Source organism: Dipodomys merriami, unplaced genomic scaffold, assembly GCF_024711535.1.
Source record: "Dipodomys merriami isolate MVZ:Mamm:240054 unplaced genomic scaffold, mDipMer1.0.p SCAF_22, whole genome shotgun sequence".
Lineage (NCBI taxonomy): Eukaryota > Metazoa > Chordata > Mammalia > Rodentia > Heteromyidae > Dipodomys > Dipodomys merriami.
In genome coordinates this window covers 13569120-13592307 of record NW_027203604.1, presented here as the reverse complement: position 1 = coordinate 13592307, position 23188 = coordinate 13569120, and the positions used below count along the sequence as shown (strand labels likewise).

Genomic DNA, 23188 nt, shown 5'->3' with positions numbered 1-23188 from the left:
ACTTTTTCTGAGTAGCTTATCGGAGAGATAAGAATCTCATGGACTTTCCTGCCTAGGCTGGCTTTGAACAGCAATCCTCAGATCTCAGCCTCCTGAGTAGCTAGGATTATAAGCATGAGCCACCGGTGCCTGGCTCTTCTACTTTTGATTCATATACTAGTCTCATGTCTAAAAGGTCCTGTCTACAGGCCAGAACTCTAAATTCATGGCCTGGGGCCAGCACCTCAACCCCAACAAATCACTTCAGGCACTTCCTCAGAATCATGGGGCCTTGGCTCTTTCTCCTTAAAATCCCAGGGATGCTTCTTCTCTGCTTTTTGAAGGCACTTGTTCCCCTTCCCTTGAAATCCAGATGCACAGCCTGCCCTAGTTCTGGCACTCCCTAGGATTAGGCCAACCTTTACGGGCAGATGGACCCTGCTGTTTCCAGATGCGCTAGGTCCTCAACTTTCCCTTGATATGCTTCCCATATCCCTGTTTTACCAGAGACCCATGGTTGAGTCTTTCTGTGAGCCACCACTACCTCTTTGGGGAAGGGAGATTACTATGGCTGACCCCAAGGGAAGGATGAACATGGAGGGGTAGGGAGAGCCAAAGAGTAGATCCTGCAGCCAGAGTAACAAGGTGATAAGTTTTATTTGGCTTGATTTTTTTCCAGGCTTGGTTTGGGAAGTGACATTTGATGGACACATAAGATGAGGGAAAGGATTGATTTAGACTGAGGGGGGCTGTAGGGAGAGAGACTGAACTTTGGACAAAAGTTCTGAGCAGTGAAAATGTCAAGGTGTCCAGTGGTTACCACGAGGCCTGCTGTGGGACGGTGAAGAGAAATGGCAGCAGGAGCCAGGTCTGTGCAGACATGAGGGTGCTATAAGGCTGAGCTGAGCCAGCAGACTTCATAGGTGCTGAAGGGGAAAAGTCCATGTGAGGAGGTGTGGAAACGGGGTTCAGGAGAGGAGTTTGCCTCTTGACTTCACTGATCCACTCAAGGAAGTAGGCAACCCGAGTGAAGACACTGGGGTAGACAGGATGCTGGCAGTCCAGGCCCCAGCTGGCCAGTCCTACCAGAACCCAGATATTGGGGTGGAAGCAGACAAGGGGTCCCCCAGAATCACCCTGAGGAAAGAGAAAAGAGTTAGTGTGGCATCTGAGTGGAGAAAGGTACATCCCATGGCAAAGCTGGTGTCTGCACTGCTCTTCTTGAGACAGGACTCTAGAAACCCCCACTTGTGGGGATCTCAGAGCCCCAGGGGAACTATGACTGGATGTAGCTGGAGAAAGCATGATGGCAGCAGAAAATTGCTGGTTTGTGCGTTGGCCTTATCTGTGTTGGAAGTAAAAACAAGGGATAGCTAATGAACAGTTTAACAAAATGAATGCCAGGAAGCTGAAACATGTCTTGTCAGGTGAGGAGGTCAAGAGGAGGTAGAGTAAATGAATGCAGAGAGAAGGGTGGGTGAATATAGTCATTATATTCAATTTACATGTGTTAATATGGAACCATATAAATTGAGGGTTTGAGTGGGATTGGGAATGTTAGAAGAGCACAATGGAAGGAATGACATTGATCAAGATGTATTATACTGTATAAATATGTTAAAAACAATAGCAAGTAAGAAAAAAACATTTGTGTCCCTATCTTGGGGTTCATTTCTTAACATCATCTTATATGGTATATGTACGTAGCTTTTTACCTTTTCTGCTTGTCCTAAACTTATACTAGTTATTGCAAATAAGGGAAACCTCGGGACTTATGTTTCTTTGGGTCTGGCTTACTTCACTTAATATAATTTTTTCCAAGTCTTTCCATTTCCTAATAAATGGGGCGATGTCATTCTTTCTGATTGAGGTATAGAATTCATATATATATATATATATATATATATATATATATATATATGCACGCATACATTTTCTTGATCCATTTATCTTATCTACTGAGGGGCACCTGGTTCCATATCTTAGCTATGCTAAATAATGCTGCAATTCTTTGGTATGTTCCTCCCCCATCGTATAACCCCTGTTTTCACTGTATTTGATCCTGGTGCCCTGCATCTTATATATACATTTTTCTAATTTGGGGAGAGGAAGGGAAATAACAAAATGCTGAAATAAGGATACAGGTTGACCCATTTAACAATGAGATGTACAAGACACTATGTTGAAAACAAACTTTACAACTTTGTGGGGGGGAAGGAGGAGTTGGAGAGGTGGGGAGGGATTTTATGGTAGGGGAAAAACAAAGGAGGGGGCAACAATGCTCAAAAAAAATATACTCATTACTTTACTCATATAACTGTAGCCCTTCTGTACAGTAATTTTGCAATAAAAATGTATAAAAAAGATGTATTGTACTTATTAACTGGTTGAATTGAAACCCCTTCATCCAACTATATACAGGCAAAAAGTAAAACAGACATTCTAAGAATCAGGGCAATAGTGTAAATTAGAAGGGTCTACCATTTTGATTCTACAAATGAGAAGAGTCAGGTAACACAGAAGACACTAACTACATACTCTGAAGAAAGAGAGAAGAGTACTTGGAATCACAAAACTTGGTGGTGGGACAGAAAAAAGAATAGAGAAACAGGCAAAAGGAAAAAGTAGCCATCATTTCTGTTCTGATTTCCCATTATGGGGAGGGAAAGCTGAAGACACCATTATAAGGTAAAGGGATGGTCCTGCTCACAAACAGAATTCCAGCTACAAGATAATCCTGGAACTCCCATAAGCCTTAAACTCAGTGCAGGATTTGGTGAGAATTACTACTCCAGTGTAAAGGGATCGATTTGGTGAAGAAATGTTCTGTCATGTCACCTACCTTGGAGGGTGAGAGCAAGGTGCAATCTGAGAGAAAAACCTATAGTTTGAAACTGAGATACTCTGGGAGCCTGATCACAAGGAAGACTAGTAGCTCAGGGAGTCTTGAGATACTTTCACAGTGGTGAGTCAAGTAGAGGGAGGTCAGATATAGTCCCACAGATGAGTTCAAGCATCTAGGAGCTCTGGCAGGGAAGGGCCCTGTGATCACAGGCCTTCCCTTGTAGGGTGAGGAGGGAGTTCTGTTCTTGGGGATCAGATAGTAACAAAGAACTTAGTCTATATAGCCAGCTTAGTGTTCGGTATCCAGGGCCGTCTCCCAGCCAGAAGTATTGACTGTGAGGCCTTAGCCCAAATCCTCTCAACTACAGCCTCTCTACCTCAGCCCACCCCCAACACGAAGGAAATGTTGAGGCTCAGTCTGAAAGCACTGAGTCTTGTACCCAGACACTGCATCCCTGCAAATATCAATTGCTGGGCAGGGCTGAACGTCCTAAGTTCAGATCACCTGCATCATGAAACTTTCATAGCCTCTGCCTTTCCACAGAGAAGTCAAGTTCTGGATAGGAACTGTAAGCATTGAGGCCAGTAGGCAGAGAAATTAGCTCTGGAACAATGAGAATGAACAAACTGAACCTCACAATGAAATATTAAGATGTGAGAACCAACTGTAATTCCTACATACAGAAAATCAGAATCATTTCAAGTTTAAATGGAAAGGTAATGGTTACCCTTGGGCATTTGAGATGAGAAGAGGACATAAGAAAGCTGGCAATATGTTAATATGGGAAAGTTCAATCAACTGTACACCTGTATGTTCTTTTTTTTTTTTTTTTTTTTTTTTGGGTCCGGTTGTGGGGCCTGAACTCTGGGCCTGGGCGCTGTCCCTCAGCTCTTCAGCTCAAGGCTAGCGCTCTACCACTTGAGTCATAGCGCCACTTCTGGCTTTTTTCTTTTTGCTTATGTGGTGCTGAGGAATTGAACCCAGGGCCTTAGGCATGCAAGGCAAGCGCTCTACCACTGAGCCACCTTCCCAGCCCCACCTGTATGTTCTTATATGTTCTGATCCAATTGCACCAAAGGGATGCAGTATGAGGGTTCTTCCAATGGCTGAAGAAGAGGCTAATCTGGCAGGGGGTGGGGGGCGGGAGATACTACTGTGGAATGGAACTTAGGGAAAACAGAGAGTGAAGAATACAGGAAGTCCAGGTGTATCCACAAGGAAAGCAAAGGTGAACCTAGGTCCTCTGGGTAAACTGAGGCCCAGAGAATAGGCACAAGAAGAACAAAAACCAGTTTTACTCACTCGGCAGATGGACCTTCCTGTTGAGAAGTCCCCTGCACACAGCATCTCTTCATGCACATAGCTCTTGTCATTGCCAGATACTTGCCCATATAAGGTATTACAGAGTTTATTCTCAACCAGGTTCACTTTGGCCTCCTGGAGTGAGAAGGGTGGTAACAGTTTCACTGTGAAAATAAGCAGGAGGTCAGTGAAATGTCTCCATGGCTGAGCCCAAGGAAGCCCAGGCTACTCTGATCCCACACTCTGTGATATTCACTGCTACCCCTAAACATGAGTGTTTCTCAAAATAGCTGAACTTTATAATCTGCTTCTGTCTTCTAGCTCATCCTGAGAAGTTTTTCTCCTTTTCTCAAACCTTCCCACATTTCCTCAGGCTCACAGCAACAGACTATACTTCTACTACTACTTTATAACCCACTCAATGGCATTCAGCAACCATTCCCTGACCCACCATTAGATGGTCATTTCCACTTTCTTCCATCCATCCACCCATTTTCTCATACTCATCCTTCTATCCACTCACCCTTTTCACCAATATCCCCATATATCCCTCTTCCCCCTCCCTCTGCTATGATAACACATCCACTCACTCATGCGATCCATTCACCTACACACACACCCTCATCCCTCCATCTAATTCAGCCAACCACATCATCCATCTCTCCATATACCTCTCTCCTTCCTTCTTCACAGCCAATCTTCCCTTTTTTCTGGCCAACAATCCATCACCCACCTTTACATGCATCCATCCACCCATTTTCCCTTCCATCTTCCTAAAGCCCCCTCCCGTCTATTCATCTATTCAGACACCAGATCACTAGCTATTCATTTATCTTTGTGCTTTTAGACATTATCAATACAAGAGAACATACTTGATTGCAGAAACAGTAAATTTACTAAGGTAGTATGAAGGAAATAAAACACAAAGACATGGTAGTAGAGGTTGCCTATTTTAGCTTACATGACTAAGTAAAACTCCTCAGAAAATGAAATGAGTTGTACATGTCAAGATGAAAGTAGCCATACAAAGACTGGAAAGAATGAGTGAGGCAGGGGTGGAAATGGCCTGGGCATCTTCAAGTGGCCTTAAGGTGGCTGGGTAACTTGGATGGGATATGTGAGGAGGGATGCAGGAAATGAGGCAGATAGGAAGCAGGGTACCCACATCGTGCAAGGCCTTATAGTCATGGTGGGAGTTTGAATTTTATGACAAGCCAAAGTGAGAAGAAATTAGAATATACTAAACAGAGAGGTTATGTTGTTTGTGTCTTAAAGTAATACTGTTGTATGTGCAGCGTACTAGGCCCTGGGGCACAGGTTGCTATGTTGTTAAAACAAGACATGAAGGAAGCTATGTGATGTGTGCAGCTCATCTCAGGGTAATCAAGATTTTTGTCTCCCCTCCCCGCCCCCCCCCCCAGGCGCTGTCCCTCAGCTCTTTAGCTCAAGGCAAACACTCTACCACTTGAGCTACAATGCCACTTCTGGTTTTCTGGTGATTTATTGGAGATAAGAGTTTCATGGCCTTTCCTGCCCAGGCTGGCTTTGAACCCGATCCTCGGATCTCAGCCTCCTGTGAAGGTAGGATTACAGGCATGAGCCACGGGCGCCCATCTTGTTTTCCCTTTTTGCTCAATTAAATGGATATTAAAAAAGAAAAGACATGATCTCTATCACCAAGAATGAAGCAGTTTGTGTGTTTGTAGGTATATATACTTAACATTAGCCAAAATACTGTTAGAAAGAGTTCTTGACACTTAATGGATAAGGACTAGGAATGCTAGCAGATCCTGAGTCAATGAAGACATATTCTATCAATATGCACACACACACACACACACACACACACACACACACACACACACACACACACACACACACACACACACACACACACACACACATATTATATCCCCTTTAAGAAACAATGTCCCAAACTACATTCTTACAAATAATTACAAATCCATCTTCTTTCTCCATTAACATTAAGTTATAAGTTTGCTCTCCAAGTCATAAACAATCCTTTCTTTAAAATAAGTATACCTGGGGCTGGGAAGGTGGCTCAGTGGTAGAGCACTTGCCTTGCATGCATGAGGCCCTGGGTTCCATTCCTCAGCACCACAAAAACAAAAAGAAAAAAGTCGGAAGTGGCGCTGTGGCTCAAGTGGTAGAGCGCTAACCTTGAGCTGAAGAACTGAGGGACACCGCCCAGGCCCAGAGTTCAGGCCCCACAACCAGAACCTCCCCCCCCCCCCAAAAAAAAGTATCCCTGGGTAAAAGTATGCCTAAATTTCTCTACTTTCAAAACTCTGTAAAACAAAACTCAAGGCCAGTGGCTCATGCCTATAATCCTAGCTACTCAGAAGGCTGAGATCTGAGGACCATGTTTAGAAGCCAGGCCAGGTAAGAAAGCCCACGAGACTCTTATTTCTAAGTAACTATCAAAAGTCAAGAAGTGAAGTTGTGGCTCTAGTAGCAGAGTGCCAGCCTTAACAAGGAAAAATGTGCTTGAGGACAGAACCCAGGCTTTGAGTTTCAAGCCTCAGAACTGGCATAAAAACGAAAGGTTTTCTCTATTAGTTGGTTTTACCTGACAAGACAGAATATTCTTTCATAAACCTAAAAGGGCCTTAGAACAAATCATGTGAAGTGAGGTAAGTGAAGCTCAGAAAGACAAATAACACATATTTTCTCATATGTGAAAGCTAGATCTAAAATACACCAGGACATGATGAATTATATAGGACTCTAGACATTCACAAACAGTAAGACCGATACTCTTAGGAGAGGAACACAAAGGCACAATAGCTATGTGCATCTGATCATATAAAAATAATATTTATTAAAATGAATTTCAGGAAAAGGAAAGAAGAGGGTCTTTTCCCCTCTGTTATTATTTTTGTATTCTTTTCTTTCTGTCTTGTTAGTTTATCTATCTTTGGGAGGGTAAAGGAGGAGGGCACAGAAATGGAGGGACAAAGGATGAACAAACACAGCAGTGGCACTCACTAGACACTACATTGAAAATGAACTATACAATTTGTGGGTGGGGACAGGAGGGGAAAAGTATGAGAGGGCAAAGGAAAGGGTCCCAAAAGAAATGTACTCATTACCAGGCTTCTGTACATCACTTTTATAATCACAATTTAAAAAAGAACAAAACTAGAAGGGCCCAGGCCAGGCCCAGTCCTCCTGTTCAGACATGGAAATGAAGCCATGGACAATGACTGTGGAAATCAGCCTGGACCTCTTCCTGGTTGAGCGACTTCTCCCTTCTTTCTCACATGCTTCTTCTCCTCCCGGTCTCTCCAGCCTCCTCCCCCTTCCCCTCCCATCTCTCCCATGCTCCTTACTGTCCTCCGAAAGCCTGCCCCAGCCAGTTATCCAACAGGCCATGTGTTTGGGCAGCTGTAAGTCTGTGGGTGGGAGGCAGACTGGAACAACATAAGATGTGAACTTCACAGACTGGTGTAGCTGCAGCATGGCAATGTCATTCCCGAAGGGATGAAGCTTCTCAAATTCTGGATGGATGATAATCCGGCTCACTGACATATTTTGGGTGTGCTGGGTCTGCTGATACAGTTGGGTGTTTCCCAGCAGAACCCGATAGTCCTCTGGAGTGTGAGATTTGCTGGAAGAGGCAGGACAGAGCCTATTATCAAGACAGAGTCCATTATCACCACAATCTGAGTGTGGGGCAGCCCGATGCTTCCCACAGCTCTTCCCAGGCATCCAAATTTATAAAAGTGATCCAAAAATAATCACTTGAAGCAGGCATTCATGGCTTACGCCTGTAATCCTAGCTACTAACGAGGTTGAGATCTAAGGATCATGGGTTGGAAGACAGGCTGGGCAGGAATGTCTGTGGGACTCTTATCTCCAAGAAACTACTCAGAAAAAGCCAGAAGTGGTCCTGTGGCTCAAATAGTAGAGTGCAGGGCTGGGAAGATGGCTCAGTGGTAGAGCGCTTGCCTTGCATGCCTCTGAGGCCCTGGGTTCGATTCCTCAGCACCACATAAGCAAAAAGAAAAAAGCCAGAAGTGGCACTGTGGCTCAAGTGGTAGAGCGCTAGCCTTGAGCTGAAGAGCTGAGGGACAGCGCCCAGGCCCAGAGATCAGGCCCCACGACCAGACTCAAAAAAAAAAAAAAAAAATCAAATAGTAGAGTACAAACCTTGAGAAAAAGAAGCTCAGGGACAGTGCCCAGGCCCTGAATTCAAGCACCAGAACTAGCAAAAAAAAAAAAAAAAAAAAAAAAAATCACTTGGCTAGTTAGATTGTGATTCACTGGAAAACAGGGAATGGTGAAGAGAAACCTGCAGGCAGCCAAGACAAATGCCAAGTGCTATCAATGGTCACAGAACACATCTGTGCTGTGGGTAACAGACACAGGGAACAGGAGCCTCCCTGATAGTGAAGGATGATTGAGGATCTGGGCATATAAAGGACGCACTGGGTCCATAGGAGTAATTCAGGTAGAGGGACTGTGAGTGAAAGAAGGATTGATGTGTGTTTAGTGAGAGAAGACTGCCCAGGGCGAAGCTCAAGAGGAAAAGGCATATGATCCTCTATCCCTTTCTTTCTGTTCTACTGTTGCATCTTCTTCCCTTGCCAGCCCCTTTTTAAAGGTCCCAGGGAAGAGCTCACTTGAGAAAGCAGTGGGCTGCAGAAACCAGCCACTGGGCTTCAATGAGGACAGCGCCACAGAAGTGCTGGCTCCGGAAGAGCAGGCTGGCTTGCCATGGCCACTGCCCAGTCACTGCATCCTGGCCTCCAAACACCTTTCCCATCACCCTGGGCTTCCCACACACTGTGAAGACATCCCATCTACTTGTTAGAGACAGACCATTCTGTGTCCCAGACTATCACCCTATCAAGGCTCTCTACACCATTTCACAGTTTGGTAGACCAAAGCCAAAGTACAAGTGGTCTGACCTATACCGCCCACTGCCAGGGGGACTGGGTGACCAAAAAACATCAGCAAGCTATATGGGAATGAGAGCACAAGGGTCTGGGGACCAAGGGGCAAAGGTCAATGGGTAGCAGCCATAGCAGCCCATCCTAAGGTGGGCCTGCCAAGGGCAGGTGGGCTGGGATTGAGGCCTTGTGATGATATTCCCTCATGTAACACACTTCTATGTCTACTTTTCAGATCAAAGAACTGATGGACTCACAGGTCACTAATGTTACTTGCTCAAGAAGTGGCCTCTAAATGGATATGGCCACTCCATTTCATCCCAATATCCAGGGAGAAAACCTGACAAACAGGACTCAGTGTCACTTGAGGCAAGTGTCTCCTGCTACAGAATTCTCTTTCTCTGTCTCTTCCTTTCTCTTGTTCTTTTTCTTTCTTTTCCACTCCCTCCCACCTTCCTTGTCTTTCCCCACCTAGAGTTTAAATTTAAGGCCTCAAGATACTTTGTTTCTAAAAGAAAGGGAGACAATTTGGGTTCTAAGACACATCTGAAAGGGGAGAAGTTGGCCCAGACCTCGAAGAGTACTTTGTTCCCAGGCCTACACTTCTCAGTCCTTAGACCTGAAATTTCTAGGTTCAGAAGCAGCTTCTGCTACTCCCTGTCCTCTCCTGATCCAACTACAGTCTGTTTCTCCGCCCTTCCATCCCACCCAAGGGCTGGGCAGACGTTGGACATTTACCCAACCCCATACCAGGCCCTGGAGTATATTCTCACCCAGTGGGGGAACCTGGCCCACCTTGGTCAATGCCCACACTGAGGCTGCCTGGCTCAGAGGTAAGGGCCGGGAGATATGGGTGAGATTTGGCACTGGCCCCAGCCAGTTCCCCACCACCCTGCCCTGCCCACAAACCAACCTTGAGCCCAGCCCTCAGAGCCCTGGGGCCCACGGGCCAGGGACCCCCAGCCCTCTGGTGACCCCTGGTTTCTCTGCTGAGCCTGCAGAGCCTTCGAAGAGCCTGGGTCACTAGGCAGCATAGTGGGGGTGGTCTCTGGGGTCAGGGGCAGCAGTAAAAGTGGCAGAGGCCAGAGCAGAGGCCCACTGCAGGTCATCACAATTCCTGGGCCCATCCCAAACCCTGACCCTACCCGGACCTGATCCTGCCCTGACCAGGGGCTGGCCCTGCCTTGAACCCTGCTAAGACAGCCCTTGACCTCAAGTTGAAACCGGCCTTCCCTCCCTGGCCCCGCCCTCAATTCCCCCCCACAACAGACTCCAACTGACTGAGCCCAGAGCACCCCTGCCCCCCAGCCTCGGATCCCAACCTGACCCAATGCTTCCACAAATCCATGAGAAGGCCAGCAAACTGGGAAAGGATATGAAAAAGGTCATCACAGTAGGAGAGTGCCAAGTACTTAGGTTTAATCCCTAGCATGTACACAGGCACACAGACACACAGACACACAGAGCGAGAGGGACACTGTTCATCAGGAAAATGAAAATAGTATTACAAACATTTAATGAGACTGACAGACTCTCAGACTTTGGGTATTCAGTAAAATCATTATTGAATTTTGGGAAGCAAGGTCCTAAATACCAAAGGCACACCCCCTTCTTTGTAATATCCTGAATTTAAGTGTGGGATCCTGCTGGGATTTGTTTGTGGGGTTTTTTATGTTTGCTTGTTTGTTTCAACCCACTAGTCTATAAACCTTGAAGTCTGGTGATCTTTTAAATACCATTCTTAAAGAAAAAAATCAAATGGAGCAGAATTTGTTTGGCGCACTTAAAAATCAAATTTTCTTGTAACTAATCAATTTAAAGGGAAATGAACGCAACCCTAACCAATGAAAAACTGTCAACCAACTCCTAATAACTTACAGAGAGGGGCTCGGAAGGTGGCTCAGTGGTAAAGCGCTTGCCTTGCATGCTTGAGGCCCTGGGTTCGACTCCCCAGCACCACATAAGCAAAAAGAAAAAAAAAAGCTGGAAGCGGTGCTGTGGCTCAGGTGGTAGAGCGCTAGCCTTGAGCTGAAGAGCTGAGGGACAGCACCCAGGCCCAGATTCAGGCCCACTACCAGACCCCCCTCCCCCAAAAAACAAAACAAAACAAAACAAAAATTTACATAGAGACTTTTCCTCTGAATTGTCTAACGCAACTGTATAACTTGTCAGTTGTTTTGCTTTCTCGTTCACTTCATAAACTTTTCCTTTGAGTCCCCCAGTGAAACCAAACTATTAAACACTGTCAGATGCTACCCAGTTCTGTAAGCATGGCTCAAGTGATAGAGCTACATCTCAACTTTGAGCTGACTGCCACTTCAAAGACAGCTGTGTACTACAAATCTTTGAAGATGGCTTCTGGATTGGACTCAATTACTTGGTTACTGGAAATCTTGTTTGTTTTTATCAGTGTTCCTATGAGAAAGCAAGAATTTCAAGCTTCCTAGCTCACCATTTGGCTAACATTACTTTTCCTTTACCATCTGATGTAATTTTTAGAATGTTTGTCTACTTCGATAAAAAAATAATTTCTGTTGGTATTTGATAAAAGTTGCATTATGACTACATATATCTGGGAGGAATGACTATTTTACCATGTTTAGTCTTCCAGTCTATTATACAGAATGCGTCTTTATTTATTTGCAACTTCTTTAATGGTTTTAGCCATGTTTTGTAGGTTTCATGTATTGATTAGAAACAGAGCCAAACATAAGAGTAGTGAAAATAAACTCTATTAAATAAAATAAAATAAATTATTAAATTATTATTTAAATTTAAATTATTTAAATAAATTAAATTATTAGCAGTAAAGGAGTTGTATTCCGGGCTGGGAAGGTGGCTCAGTGATAGAGCGCTTGCCTTGCATGCATGAGGCCCTGGGTTCGATTCTTCAGCACCACATAAGCAAAAAGAAAAAAGCCGGAAGTGGCGCTGTGGCTCAAGTGGTAGAGCGCTAGCCTTGAGCTGAAGAGCTGAGGGACAGCACCCAGGCCCAGAGTTCAGGCCCCACTACCGGACCCCCCCCCAAAAAAAAAAAAAGTTGTTTTCCATCTGGATTTGTGCAGTGGTACCAGGGTTTTTGAAATAGAAAATGAACAGGGAGAATGAGGCTGCCATGTCAGCATCCAGAGTCAGTTATGCAAAGGTACTGACCATCTGCCTGAAATGTTATTGGAGCATCACGGCTATATGCCCTTTGGGTATGTATGTTGACCTCGGGTAATTCTCTATGACCAATGAGTCCTCATAATTGTTGACTTCTGGATCTTCTTTACAGAGATGAATTCAGAAGCATCTGTACTGTGCAAGGTAGATCTATCTTTAACAACTGTGTGGTCCTGGCATATAGAATAGATGTCAGGATGGCTGGCCCTAATGGACAGAGGCTGTGGGAAAAAGAACTTTTATGGGTGTGATGTCTGCATGATGGGTAGCAGTTATGAGGCCGTTTGTGGTTTTTGCCAGGAGATCCTGTTTTGCAAAACTCCTGAGAACCACCAGGTGCTGCTGACTCCTCAGGCTCAGCTTTCTGGAAAGGGCAGTCTCCATGGTTTGGCTATTGAAAGCCTATAGAACATGCATCTACTCCCTTGGGGAGTGGTATCATTCAGACCATCTATGACAGTAGTACTGAACCAATGTTATCATCATGGAAAACTGAGGCTTAGTTGGGCCCTGGTGGCTCACTCCTATAATCTTAGCAATTCAGGAAGTGTGGGGCCAACCAGGGCAGACAAATCTTGGAAACTCTTACTTCCAAGTAACCATCAAAAAGCCAGAAGTGGAGGTATAGCTCAAGTGGTAGAGCACCAGCCTTGAGTGAAAAAAGCTAAGGAAGAACACAAGGTCGCAAATTCAAGCCCCAGTACTGATAGATGCATACATGTAAGAAGTATCTAATATAACTTTCTTTTTCATTTTTCCAGAGTCAAACCTAATGTAACTGCAAAAGCTTCCCTTTTTCTACCAGTGAAGACAGCCAGTAATTCATTTGGGGGGTCCGGTCGTGGGGCCTGAACTCGGGGCCTGGGCTCTTCAGCTCAAGGCTAGCGCTCTACCACTTGAGCCATAGCGCCACTTCTGGCTTTTTTCTTTTTGCTTATGTGGTGCTGAGGAATCGAACCCAGGGCCTCATGCATGCAAGGCAAGGGCTCTACCACTGAGCCACCTTCCCAGCCCCAGGTTAGTGTTTTTAACTAATCCAAAGTTAGTCATTAAGGCACAGAGCAAGATGCTAGGATAAAGCTGTAGTTGTAAACTGAGACAGAATAGAAAAAAGTAGTTTAATTCAGAGCATGATTTCATAAGCATTTGCTTTGAGTCTCAGACTTAACACTTGGAATTTTGAGCAGTGGTGGAACTGTTAAGAAATTGGGAAGTTTTGGCAATGGTTTCAATATATTTGGTGATGTGCGACACACATGAGCTTTTGGGGGCTATGGTGGAGTGTTTTGATTTTGATCACAAGGGCCTCTTTAAGATGATTGTTTGTTAATGGCTGTGTCTCCCTGGTGGAACCAGGGTAGGACCTTTTTAGAAGTGGGGTCTAGAGGAAGGCAACTAGGTGTTTGGTGTTTTTATCTGACGGTCATAGGGCTTGAACTCAAGGCCTGAACTCACTGTCCCTGGCCTCTTTTGCTCAAGGCTAATGCTCTACCACTTTGAGCCAGACTCCACTTCTAGTTTTCTGATGCTAACTGGAGATAAGAGTCTCACAGACTTTCCTGCCCGAGCTGGCTTTGAACTGTGATCCTCAGATCAGAGCTTCTGGAGTAGCTAGCATGACAGGCATAAGCCACCAGCACATGGCTGGGATTTTTTTTTAAGGTACAGCTCCCTTTTGTCTACTCTTTGGCCACCATAAGGTGCAAGGAATCTTCCATTACATCTTGTCCGTGATGATGTACTGCCTCATGAAGCCCAAAAGCAATGGGGATGTGACCATGGATTGAAACCTGGGAATCCGTGGACTAAAATAAATGTCCTTTCAAGCTATTCCTCTCAAGTACTTTTATTATACTAACAAAAAACTAATACCCTGTATAACACAACACAGCTTCGTTTCCTCTCTGTGAAAACTCACCTGCAAATGCAAATAGCAGGGAATTAATTCAGGGGTATTAGCCTGGCGCTCAGTGGTCTAGATTCTTCATACCAGCTAAACCTTACTCATTCACTTGCTGGGAAACAAGTCTCCTCCAGGATTAGAATTAGTGTTTGTAAAGATGCCTAAGGTCTCATGTGAAAATACCCCAGAATGTCATCAGCTGTGGTGTAGATATGGCTGGAGGGAGCCCAGGTAAACAATCCTAGGCCCATTTCAGGAACATGGAGCGAACAATGGGTATGCTTCCAGCAAGGAGACAGGGCCCAGCTGACAGCAGTTACTGTAGTGGTCCACTTAGGATGAGCCTTTCCTTTGGACCCTGTGTCCATGAATCACTGTAATGTCATGTGGAGGAGAGGATTCTAAAGTGTTTTCCTGCCTCAGGACTTCCCAGTGGCTGACAGGTTCCTTAAGGTGCAGCCTGGGCCAGGGGAACATGCAGACTAAGGAGCCAGGCTGCTGGTTGGAACCCCTGAGCCTGTGTCAGCTCTGTGACTCTGAGCAAGCTTTGCTAACATCTGATCCTGGGCTTCTCTTTGAAACTGGAGTAACTCTGCTAATTCCTGGGGCTGTGAAGATTAGAGTATGTGTAAAGGGCTTTGGCTAGTGAATGGCATAATATGTTGCCATAAGTAATAAGTATTCTGAAGCCTTACAAATAAACTGCCTGTGAACCAAATGCAGACATCTTTCCTATCCACGCTCAGGGCAGCAACAAGTCTTCTGATGCCTAGGGAGAGTCTGTGGTCCCTTCTCTTATACCTAAACCTCAGCCCCAGCATGTGTCTCACAGTGACATGAGGACTGCCCATTGTGTTTAGACCTCAGGGACAGGAGCAAATCCTGTAAAACCCTGTCATGGTATCTGTTCCAAGGTGACAACAGAGGATGATTTGGGAGGGCATGCCTTTTTTTGTTATATTTTCACACAGTACTACGCAGTAAACTGCTATTGGGTAAAATTCTTTCTGCCCAGTTGAGTGTGTGTCAAAAGTGACCTGACTTCCACCCCTGGCCTCATTCCTGCCCTGCACCATCCATGTGTGACTTAGCACAGCCCTCCCCGCACAACCCCACAGGCTCTGGGCTCAGCTGTGGGATTTCCCTTCGTGGGGTCTTGCTCTTGCTTCTCCATGGACAGGGGAACTGTTTACAGTGCCTGTTTGAGGGGTCGGAGTAATAGCCCCAAAGGGCTCTGTTATGAGTCTGTCCAGAAGGGACAGGAGTTCTGTCCGTTAGAACCACCTCAACCACTGACTCTCACTAATTAGGGTAAAATGCCTATTATTTACATCTGATTTTTTTTTTTTTTGCCTATCCTGGGGCTTGAACTCAGGGCCTGGGTGCTGTCCCTGAGCTTTTTTTGCTCAAGGCAAGCCCTCTAGGTGCTTGAGCTACAGCACTACTTCCAGTGTTTTCTGTTTATGCAATACTGAGGGATGGATCCCAGGGCCTCATGCATGCTAGGCAAGCCACATTCCCAGTCCTGAATTTTTCAATTATCTATGTCTACAATGTCAGAGCTATAGGGCTGTATGTGTGTGTGAACTCATAACTTTATCACTTGAGCCACACCTCCAGTCCAGCAATTTTGCTGGTTGGGAATGTGGCTTAGTGGTAGAGTACTTGCCTCGTATGCATGAAGCCCTGGGTTTGATTCCTCAGTAACCCATAAACAGAAAAAAGGCAGAAGTGGTGCTGTGGCTCAAGTGGTAGAGTGCATACCTTGAGCAAAAGAAGATCATGGACAGCACCCAGGCCCTGAGTTCAAGCCCCAAGACCAGCAAAAAAAAAAAAAAAAAAAAAAAAGTCTAAGCAAAGGCAATCTCCTTCAGTAACTTCAGTTAAATAGCCAAGGGAATGAATAAATCACCCCCATTATCATTCTTGTCCTATTGTGAGCACTTACTATGCAATGTAAGGAGAAGCACAGGATATTATTGGGTATCTGGCAGCCACCCTGGGCTATCACTGTACTCCAGGTTCAGAGAGATCAGTAGAGAAAAAGTAGTCCTAAAATCTTTGAGGAAAACTTGTTATATTCCTAAACTAAGAATAGCTCCTTGCCAAACTTAAATCTTCTTTGGAACAGTCAAATTCAAAGGTTTCAGAGCTAAGTACATCACTGATGTCACTTAGATCTGAGATTCTTTCTGTGAGGCTCTGTTCCCATGGTGCTGTGAGTTTAATATTCTAAACCACTATCGAATCATTTTCCAGAGAAACTTACAGGTAGCTTCACTGTTCTATCTTAGACGTCCTCAGCCACGGTTTGAAATGGGTGGAATGGGTTACAGAACACAGAAATCAGGAGAGCCGGTGTATATGCGAAGAGCTCTCGTGAACAACGTCGCAGAGGAAAAGAGGGCCAAGCTTTACATTCAAAAACTCCAGAAAGCTTTAAATCTCCGAGTCAGAGAGATCGATAAAGAAAAGGCAGCCTTGAAGAAGTTTTTGTTGAAGCTTCACAAGACAAGTGGTTATTTTCCTTCAACACCATTCTGGTAACTGATTCATGGCCACTGCAGGCAAGGAGCTTATCTGAACATTTCAACTTAAGAGAACATCTGAGTCTTCTATTACTTCTACATAACCCCCCAAAAAGCAGTATAAGCAACAAGGACATGTCATAAAAGAAAAAAAAAAAAAAAGACGAACTGAAGACACAAATAGAATGCCTACAAAATAATGCCTACTGATACCTCTTACAACAGAGACTATGTGTTGATTTTTCCTGATGACCTCATTTCTTTACACCTGGAAGTGGTAATATGCGGTGTATACATTCTTTTCTTACAAGCTTTCCTTGGGAGAATAATAAAGCTTAGCTGCTTTTATGATCTTTTGAATATTGATGATAAAATGTTGTATTTAGCCCGGCACCAGTGGCTCACGCCTGTAATCCTACTACTCAGGAGGCTGAGATCTGAGGATCGTGGTTCAAAGCCAGCCTGGGGGAGCTGGGAAGGTGGCTCTGTGGTACAGCGCTTGCCTTGCATGCCTGAGGCGCTAGCCTTGAGTTGAAGAGCTGAAGGACAGTGCCCAGGCCCAGAATTCAGGCCCCACGACTGGACCCCCCCAAAAAAAAGCCAGCCTGGGCAGGAAAGTCTGTGAAACTTTTATCTCCAATAAACCACTAGAAAACTGGAAGTGGCGCTGTAGCTCAAGTGGTAGAGTGCTTACCTTGCGCTGAAGAGCTGAGGGACAGTGCTCAGGCCCAGAGTTCAAGCCCTACCACTACCACTACCAACAACAAAAATGTTATATTTGCCTTAACCCTGTTCTTTTGTCACTGATATAATTTCAATTATTTTTCTATAGTCTGAATAGTATGAATAAATAAAGTTGATATTGAAAATAAGTTGGATATACTAATCTATGTAAGAAAGCATAGATTGGGCTGGGAAGGTGGCTCAGTGGCAGAGTGCTTGCTTTGCATGCATGAGGTCCTGGGTTCAGTTCCTCATAAGCAGTAGCACATAAGCAGAAAAAGCCAGAAATACCACTGTGGCTTAAGTGGTAGAACGCTAGCCTTAAGCTAAAGAGCTGAGGAACAGAGCCCAGGCCCAGAGTTCAGGTCCCACAACCAGACCAAAAAAAAAAAGCATAGATTGTTGAGTCTATAAGAAGAGTTCCACTCTAGGCTTCTCTAACAATTGTGTATTTGAGTGATGCTGGACTTAGAAAGTCTTTGATTCAAGGTGGAGATAATAATACCTATAATGAAAGATTGTTGCTGGGCACTAGTGGCTCAGAGCTGTAATCCTAGCTACTCAAGAAGCTGAGACCTGAGGATCATGGTTTAAAGCCAGCCCAAGCAGGAAAGTCCGTGAGACTCTTATCTCCAATAAACCACCAGAAAACCGAAGTGGTGCTGTGGCTCAAGTGGTAGAGCACTAGCCTTGAGCTGAGGGACAACTCCTAGGCCCAGAGTTCAAGTCCCATGACCGATTTGACCAATTAAAAAAAAAATAGGGGCTGGGAAGGTGGCTCAGTGGTAGAGTGCTTGCCTTGCATGCATGAGGCCCTGGGTTCAATTCCTCAGCACCACATATGCAGAAAAAGCCAGAAGTGGCGCTGTGACTCAAGTGGTAGAGAGCTCGCCTCGAGCTGAAGAGCTGAAGAGCTGAGGGACAGCGCCCAGTCCAGAGTTCAGGCCCCACACCGGCAAAAAAAAAAAAAAAAAAAAAAAACCAAGTAGGGCCAGTGACTCATACCTATAATCCTAGGTACTCAAGAGGCTGAGATCTTAGGATCAAGGTTCAAAGCCAGCCTGGGCAGGAAAGTCTATAAGATGCTCATCTCCAATTAAATACCCAAAAAGCTGGAAACTGAACTGTGGCTCAAGTGGTAGATCACTAGCCTTAAGCACAAAAACTCAAGGACAGTGCCAAGACCTTGACTTCAAGCCCCAGGACTGCACACACTTACAAGCTAAGCAAAAGCAAGGCCTAAGCTCAAGTCACAAAACAAATATAAACTGAAAGCTGGGGCACAAGTAGCTCATGCCTGTAATCCTAGCTACCCAGGAAGCTGAGATCTGAGGATCAAGGTTCAAAGGCAGGCTGGCCTTCTGAGAGACTCTTATCTCCAATTAACCACCAAAAAACTAGAAGTAGAGCCAAGGCTCAAAAGTGATAGAATGATAGCCCTGAGCAAAAGAGCTGGGGATAGGATCCAGGCTAGGATCCCGTCAACAACAACAAAAAAACTGAGATGAAGAACCAGCTTTTATTTCATTGTTTATATTTTTAGCTTTTTAAGAGCTAAGGATCAAACTCAGGACCTTGTACTTGCTCTTCCACAGAGCGAAATTCCCAAACCTTATTTTTAGATTCTATTTATTTCTACTTAGTTATTTATTATTTCTTCCTTTCTAATTTTGGGTTTGGTTTAGTTCTTCCTGATATAACATTTATTTGAGGGACTGGGAAGGTAGCTCAGTGGTAGAGTGCTTGCCTTGCATGCATGAGGCCCTGGGTTCAATTCCTCAGCACCACATAAGCAGAAAAGGCTGGAAGTGGTACTGTGGCTCAAGTGGCAGAGCGCTAGCCTTGAGCTGAAGAGCTGAGGGTTTGAAGTTTGTCTTGCCTGCCTTTTTTTTTTTTTTCTGGTGGGTCATGGGCCTGAACTCTGGGCCTGGGCACTGTCCCTCAGCTCTACCACTCAAGACTAGCGCTCTACCACTTGAGCCACAGCCCCACTTCTGGCTTTTTCTGCTTATGTGGTGCTGAGGAATCAAACCCAGGGCCTCATACATGCAAGGCAAGCACTCTATCACTGAGCCACCTTCCCAGCTCCACCCCCCCCCCTTTTCTTTTGGTTGGTCATGGAGCTTGAACTCTGGACCTGGGCACTGTCCCTCAGCACTCTACCACTTGAGCCACAGCGACACTTCCAGTTTTCTGGTGTTTTATTGGAGATAAGAGTCTCACGGACTTTGCTGCTGGGGCTGGCTTTGAACCTTGATCCTCAGATTTCAGCTTCCTGGATATCTAGGATTATAGGCATGATCCACTGGCGCCGGGCCTGACTTTCTTCTTTCCCTTCCTAAATGCATCATTTATTTGAAACCTGTCTTCCTTCTTCCTGTCATCTCTTCCTTCCTTTGTAAATTTACTGAATTTTTTTCTCAATTTCATTTCATCCCATCGTGATCAGAAAAGACACAGAATACTATTTTGATTTCTAAAAATTTATTAAGACTTTTTGGGAGAAGTTCAATGCAATATTATTATAGGAAGTTCAATGCTAATGAAAGTACATGTTTTGCAGATGTTGGGTAGAATGCTTTCATATTCATTATTTGAACTATAGTATAACTGACATTTCTTTGTTGATATTTTTGCTTTGGTGATCTATCAATTGGTAAGAGTAAGGTATTGAATTCCCTATAATCACTGTATTGGAACTTATGTCTAGTAGTGTTTATTTTATCAAACTGGGTGCTATGACATTAGATACATAAAGATTTTTTTTTTTTCAGTTTTTGTTTTTTTTTTTAAATTGTATTTAGATACATAAAGATTTATAATTACTATATAAGTTTTTCAATTAACTTTTCCCTTGATCATTATATAGTAAACTTGCCTATTCCTCCCCTCCCCCCCACCCAGTCCTAGGGCTTGAATTCTGGGCCAGGGCTCTGTCCCTGAGTTCTTTTGTTCAAGGCTAGCACTCTACCACTAAAACCATAATGTCACTTCTGGCTTTTTCAAAATAGTTTATTGGAGATAAAGAGTCTCATGGACTTTCCAGCCTGGGCTGGCTTCGAACTGCAATCCTCAAACCTCAGCTTCCTGAGTAGCTAGGAATGCAGACCTGAGCCAGGAGCTTGGCTGTGACCTGTCTATTTCTACAGTATTTTTTTTTCTTTTTTGGCTGTAATTGGGCTTAAACGCTGGTCCTTACGCTTGCTAAGCAGATAATCTACCTCCTGAGCCATACTCTTAGCATCTTTTCATTTTAGCTACATTTTTAGATATGGTCTCTCTCTCTCTTTTTTTTTTTTTTTTGCCAAGGGCTGGCCTCCAACTATGATTCTACTACCTATGTGGCTCCTGTAGTTGGGAGTATAGGACTGCACCATTATGACTAGCCACTTTTGTTGACATGAGAGTCTCACTTTTTACCTGGGCTGGCCTCTAACCAATTCTCTGACAAGTGAATAACTAGGATTATAGTATGTGCTACTGTGCTCAGTGCTATATATTTTTTTCTGAAGTCTGTTTTGCTCAATATAAGTATAACCACTTCTGCTCGATTTAAGATTCCATTTACAAGGCTGGGAAGTTGGCTCAGTGGTAGAGCACTTGCCTTGCATGCTTGAGGCCCTGGGTCCTATTCCTCAGCACCATATAAGCAAAAAGAAAAAAGCCGGAAGTGGTGCTGTGGCTCAAGTGGTAGAGCGCTAACCTTGAGCTGAAGATCTGAGGGACAGCGCCCAGGCCCAGAGTACAGGCCCCACGACAGGACCCCCCCCCAAAAAAAAGATTCCATTTACAGATTGGGAAAAAACATTAAAGTTAGAACTATTCATAATTGGAAGTGGAGCTGTGGCTCAAGTGGTAGAATGCCATCTTTGAATGATAAAGCTAAGGGATAACACTCAGGTCCTGAGTTTAAGCCCCGGTACCCACACAGATAAAGAATTAATAATTAAGTAATAAAAAAGAATGGGGAAAGTGAGGCAAGCTAAAAAAGAGGAAACACAGGATAAAAGAGTAAGAAATAGCAATGAAGCTGGGTGCCGGTGGTTCACGCCTGTAATCCTAGCTACTCAGGAGGCTGAGATCTGAGGATCACGGCTCAAAGCCAGACGGAGCAGGAAAGTCTGTGAGACTCTGATCTCCAATTAACCACCAGAAAACCAGAAATGTTGCTGTGGCTCAAGTGGTAGAGCGCTAACCTTGAGCCAAAAGAAGCTCAGGGGCAGTGCCACGTTCAGAGTTCAAGCTCCATGACCAACCAAAAAAAAAAAATAGTAATAATAAGGAGGAACATCTTTATACTGATAGCTATTGATTGATTGATTTAGTGCAGGTACTGGGGTTAAATGTAGGGCCTTTCACTCTTGTCTTTCACCGGCATTCTACACTTGAGCCACACCTTCATTACCCATACAACTGTTTCTTAAAAAGCAGTCAAGACTTCTTCCTTGCTAAGAGGATGATTTATACATACAGACACACACAGACATACACACAGACACACAGACACACAGACAGACACACACCCCCTTGTCTTTTTCATTGTACATTTTTTGTTTTCTTTCTCTCCAAAGTCGAAACAACTTATACCAGCAAGTACTATTCCTTTGCTGAGTTGATTCCTGTATGGCAAATTTCCAAACATGGCTACTTTCCACCAAACTCTTTAGCTTTCTGGGAGTATTCAAAGCAGTCAAGCCCAGTAGGGTTTGACCTCTTTCCTTACCATTTATTGCCCTCTTGTATTCCTGCAGTCTGTGCTGGTGTGTCAGGCACAGGTCTTTCACAGAGCCTGAATTCCATGGCACCACAGTTCTGTCTTTGCACCCCAGCCTGTGTTCACAAACAGATGGTTATTCTTCTCTTACCAGAGTTCAGACTATAGACTGCCAATGTTTCCCCTCAATTTCTTTCTGCAATGTTGTTTGTGACACATACTTCCCACCCACAAAGATCTATGTCTAAGTCTAAGTCACCGTCAGTTTTCTGGTTCCAGATTGGTTCCCGGAGTGGTTCTGTGGAGCAGGGAGGCCTGTGGTTTGGTGATTTAAAAAAAAAAAATCTGACATCTTGGCCAGCCACTGGTAACTCATGCCTGTAAGCCCAGCTACTGAGGAGGCTAAGACCTAAGGAATCACAGTTCAAAGTCAGTCTGGGCAGAAAAGTCCATGAGACGTTTATCTCCAATTAGCCACCAAAAGCCAGAAGTGGAGCTTTAGCCTATGTAGTAGAGTACCAGTCTTGAGAGAAAAACTAAGGGACAGCACCCAGGCCCTGAGTTCAAGCCCCAGATCCAGCATGCATGTATGCAGGTGCGTACACATACACACACGAGTAGCATCTTCTGTTTATCCTGTCTAAGATGTTTGACTATAAGACCTCTCCTATTGGGGCTGGGAAAGTGGCTCAGTGGTAGAGTACTTGCCTTGCATGCCTGTGGCCCTGGGTTCGATTCCTCAGCACCACATAAGCAAAAAGAAAAAAGCCGGAAGTGGCGCTGTGGCTCAGTGGTAGAGCACTAGCCTTGAGCTGAAGAGCTGAGGGACAGCACCCAGGCCCAGAGTTCAGGCCCCACGACCAGAACCCCCCCGCAAAAAAAGACCTCGCCTATGATAATTAATCTTCAAAGCACCAGTAGGAAAACTAGGGATTGTAGGAGCCCCCTTTCTGGAATCTCCTTGCTACATATTATGCAGATTTTTCTCAAAACTCTGCCTTTTCAGATTGTCAGTATGAGTAGCCATGGAGCTTTCCCTAGACTTTTCTCTTTTTTGCAGCTATTTTCTCTTATTTGACTCTTCAGGATTTCTCTCTACCATTTTTCTTAGCA

The 23188-nt window shown here is 44.6% G+C and overlaps 1 protein-coding gene across 10 annotated transcripts in view; it reads right to left on the bottom strand.

The window, feature by feature from the left end:
- Positions 1-633: 633 nt before the first annotated feature.
- Positions 634-23188, bottom strand: part of LOC138834718 (putative serine protease 47) — a 50283-nt gene continuing 27728 nt past the window's right edge. For 6 of the 10 annotated variants that reach the window (XM_070033360.1, XM_070033364.1, XM_070033359.1 and 3 more), the window contains 3 exons: positions 22085-22191; positions 4127-4290; positions 634-1116 (listed from right to left, as the gene is read on the bottom strand). In XM_070033360.1, coding sequence (XP_069889461.1) covers positions 796-1116; positions 4127-4290; positions 22085-22191 — 592 coding nt within the window. In that variant the 3' untranslated portion in view covers positions 634-795. Of the gene's footprint in view, positions 1117-4126; positions 4291-7479; positions 7758-8772; positions 8936-9955; positions 10246-21124; positions 22192-23188 lie in introns of those variants that run through there. The other 4 variants (XM_070033368.1, XM_070033365.1, XM_070033363.1 and 1 more) reach the window with 4 other exon arrangements.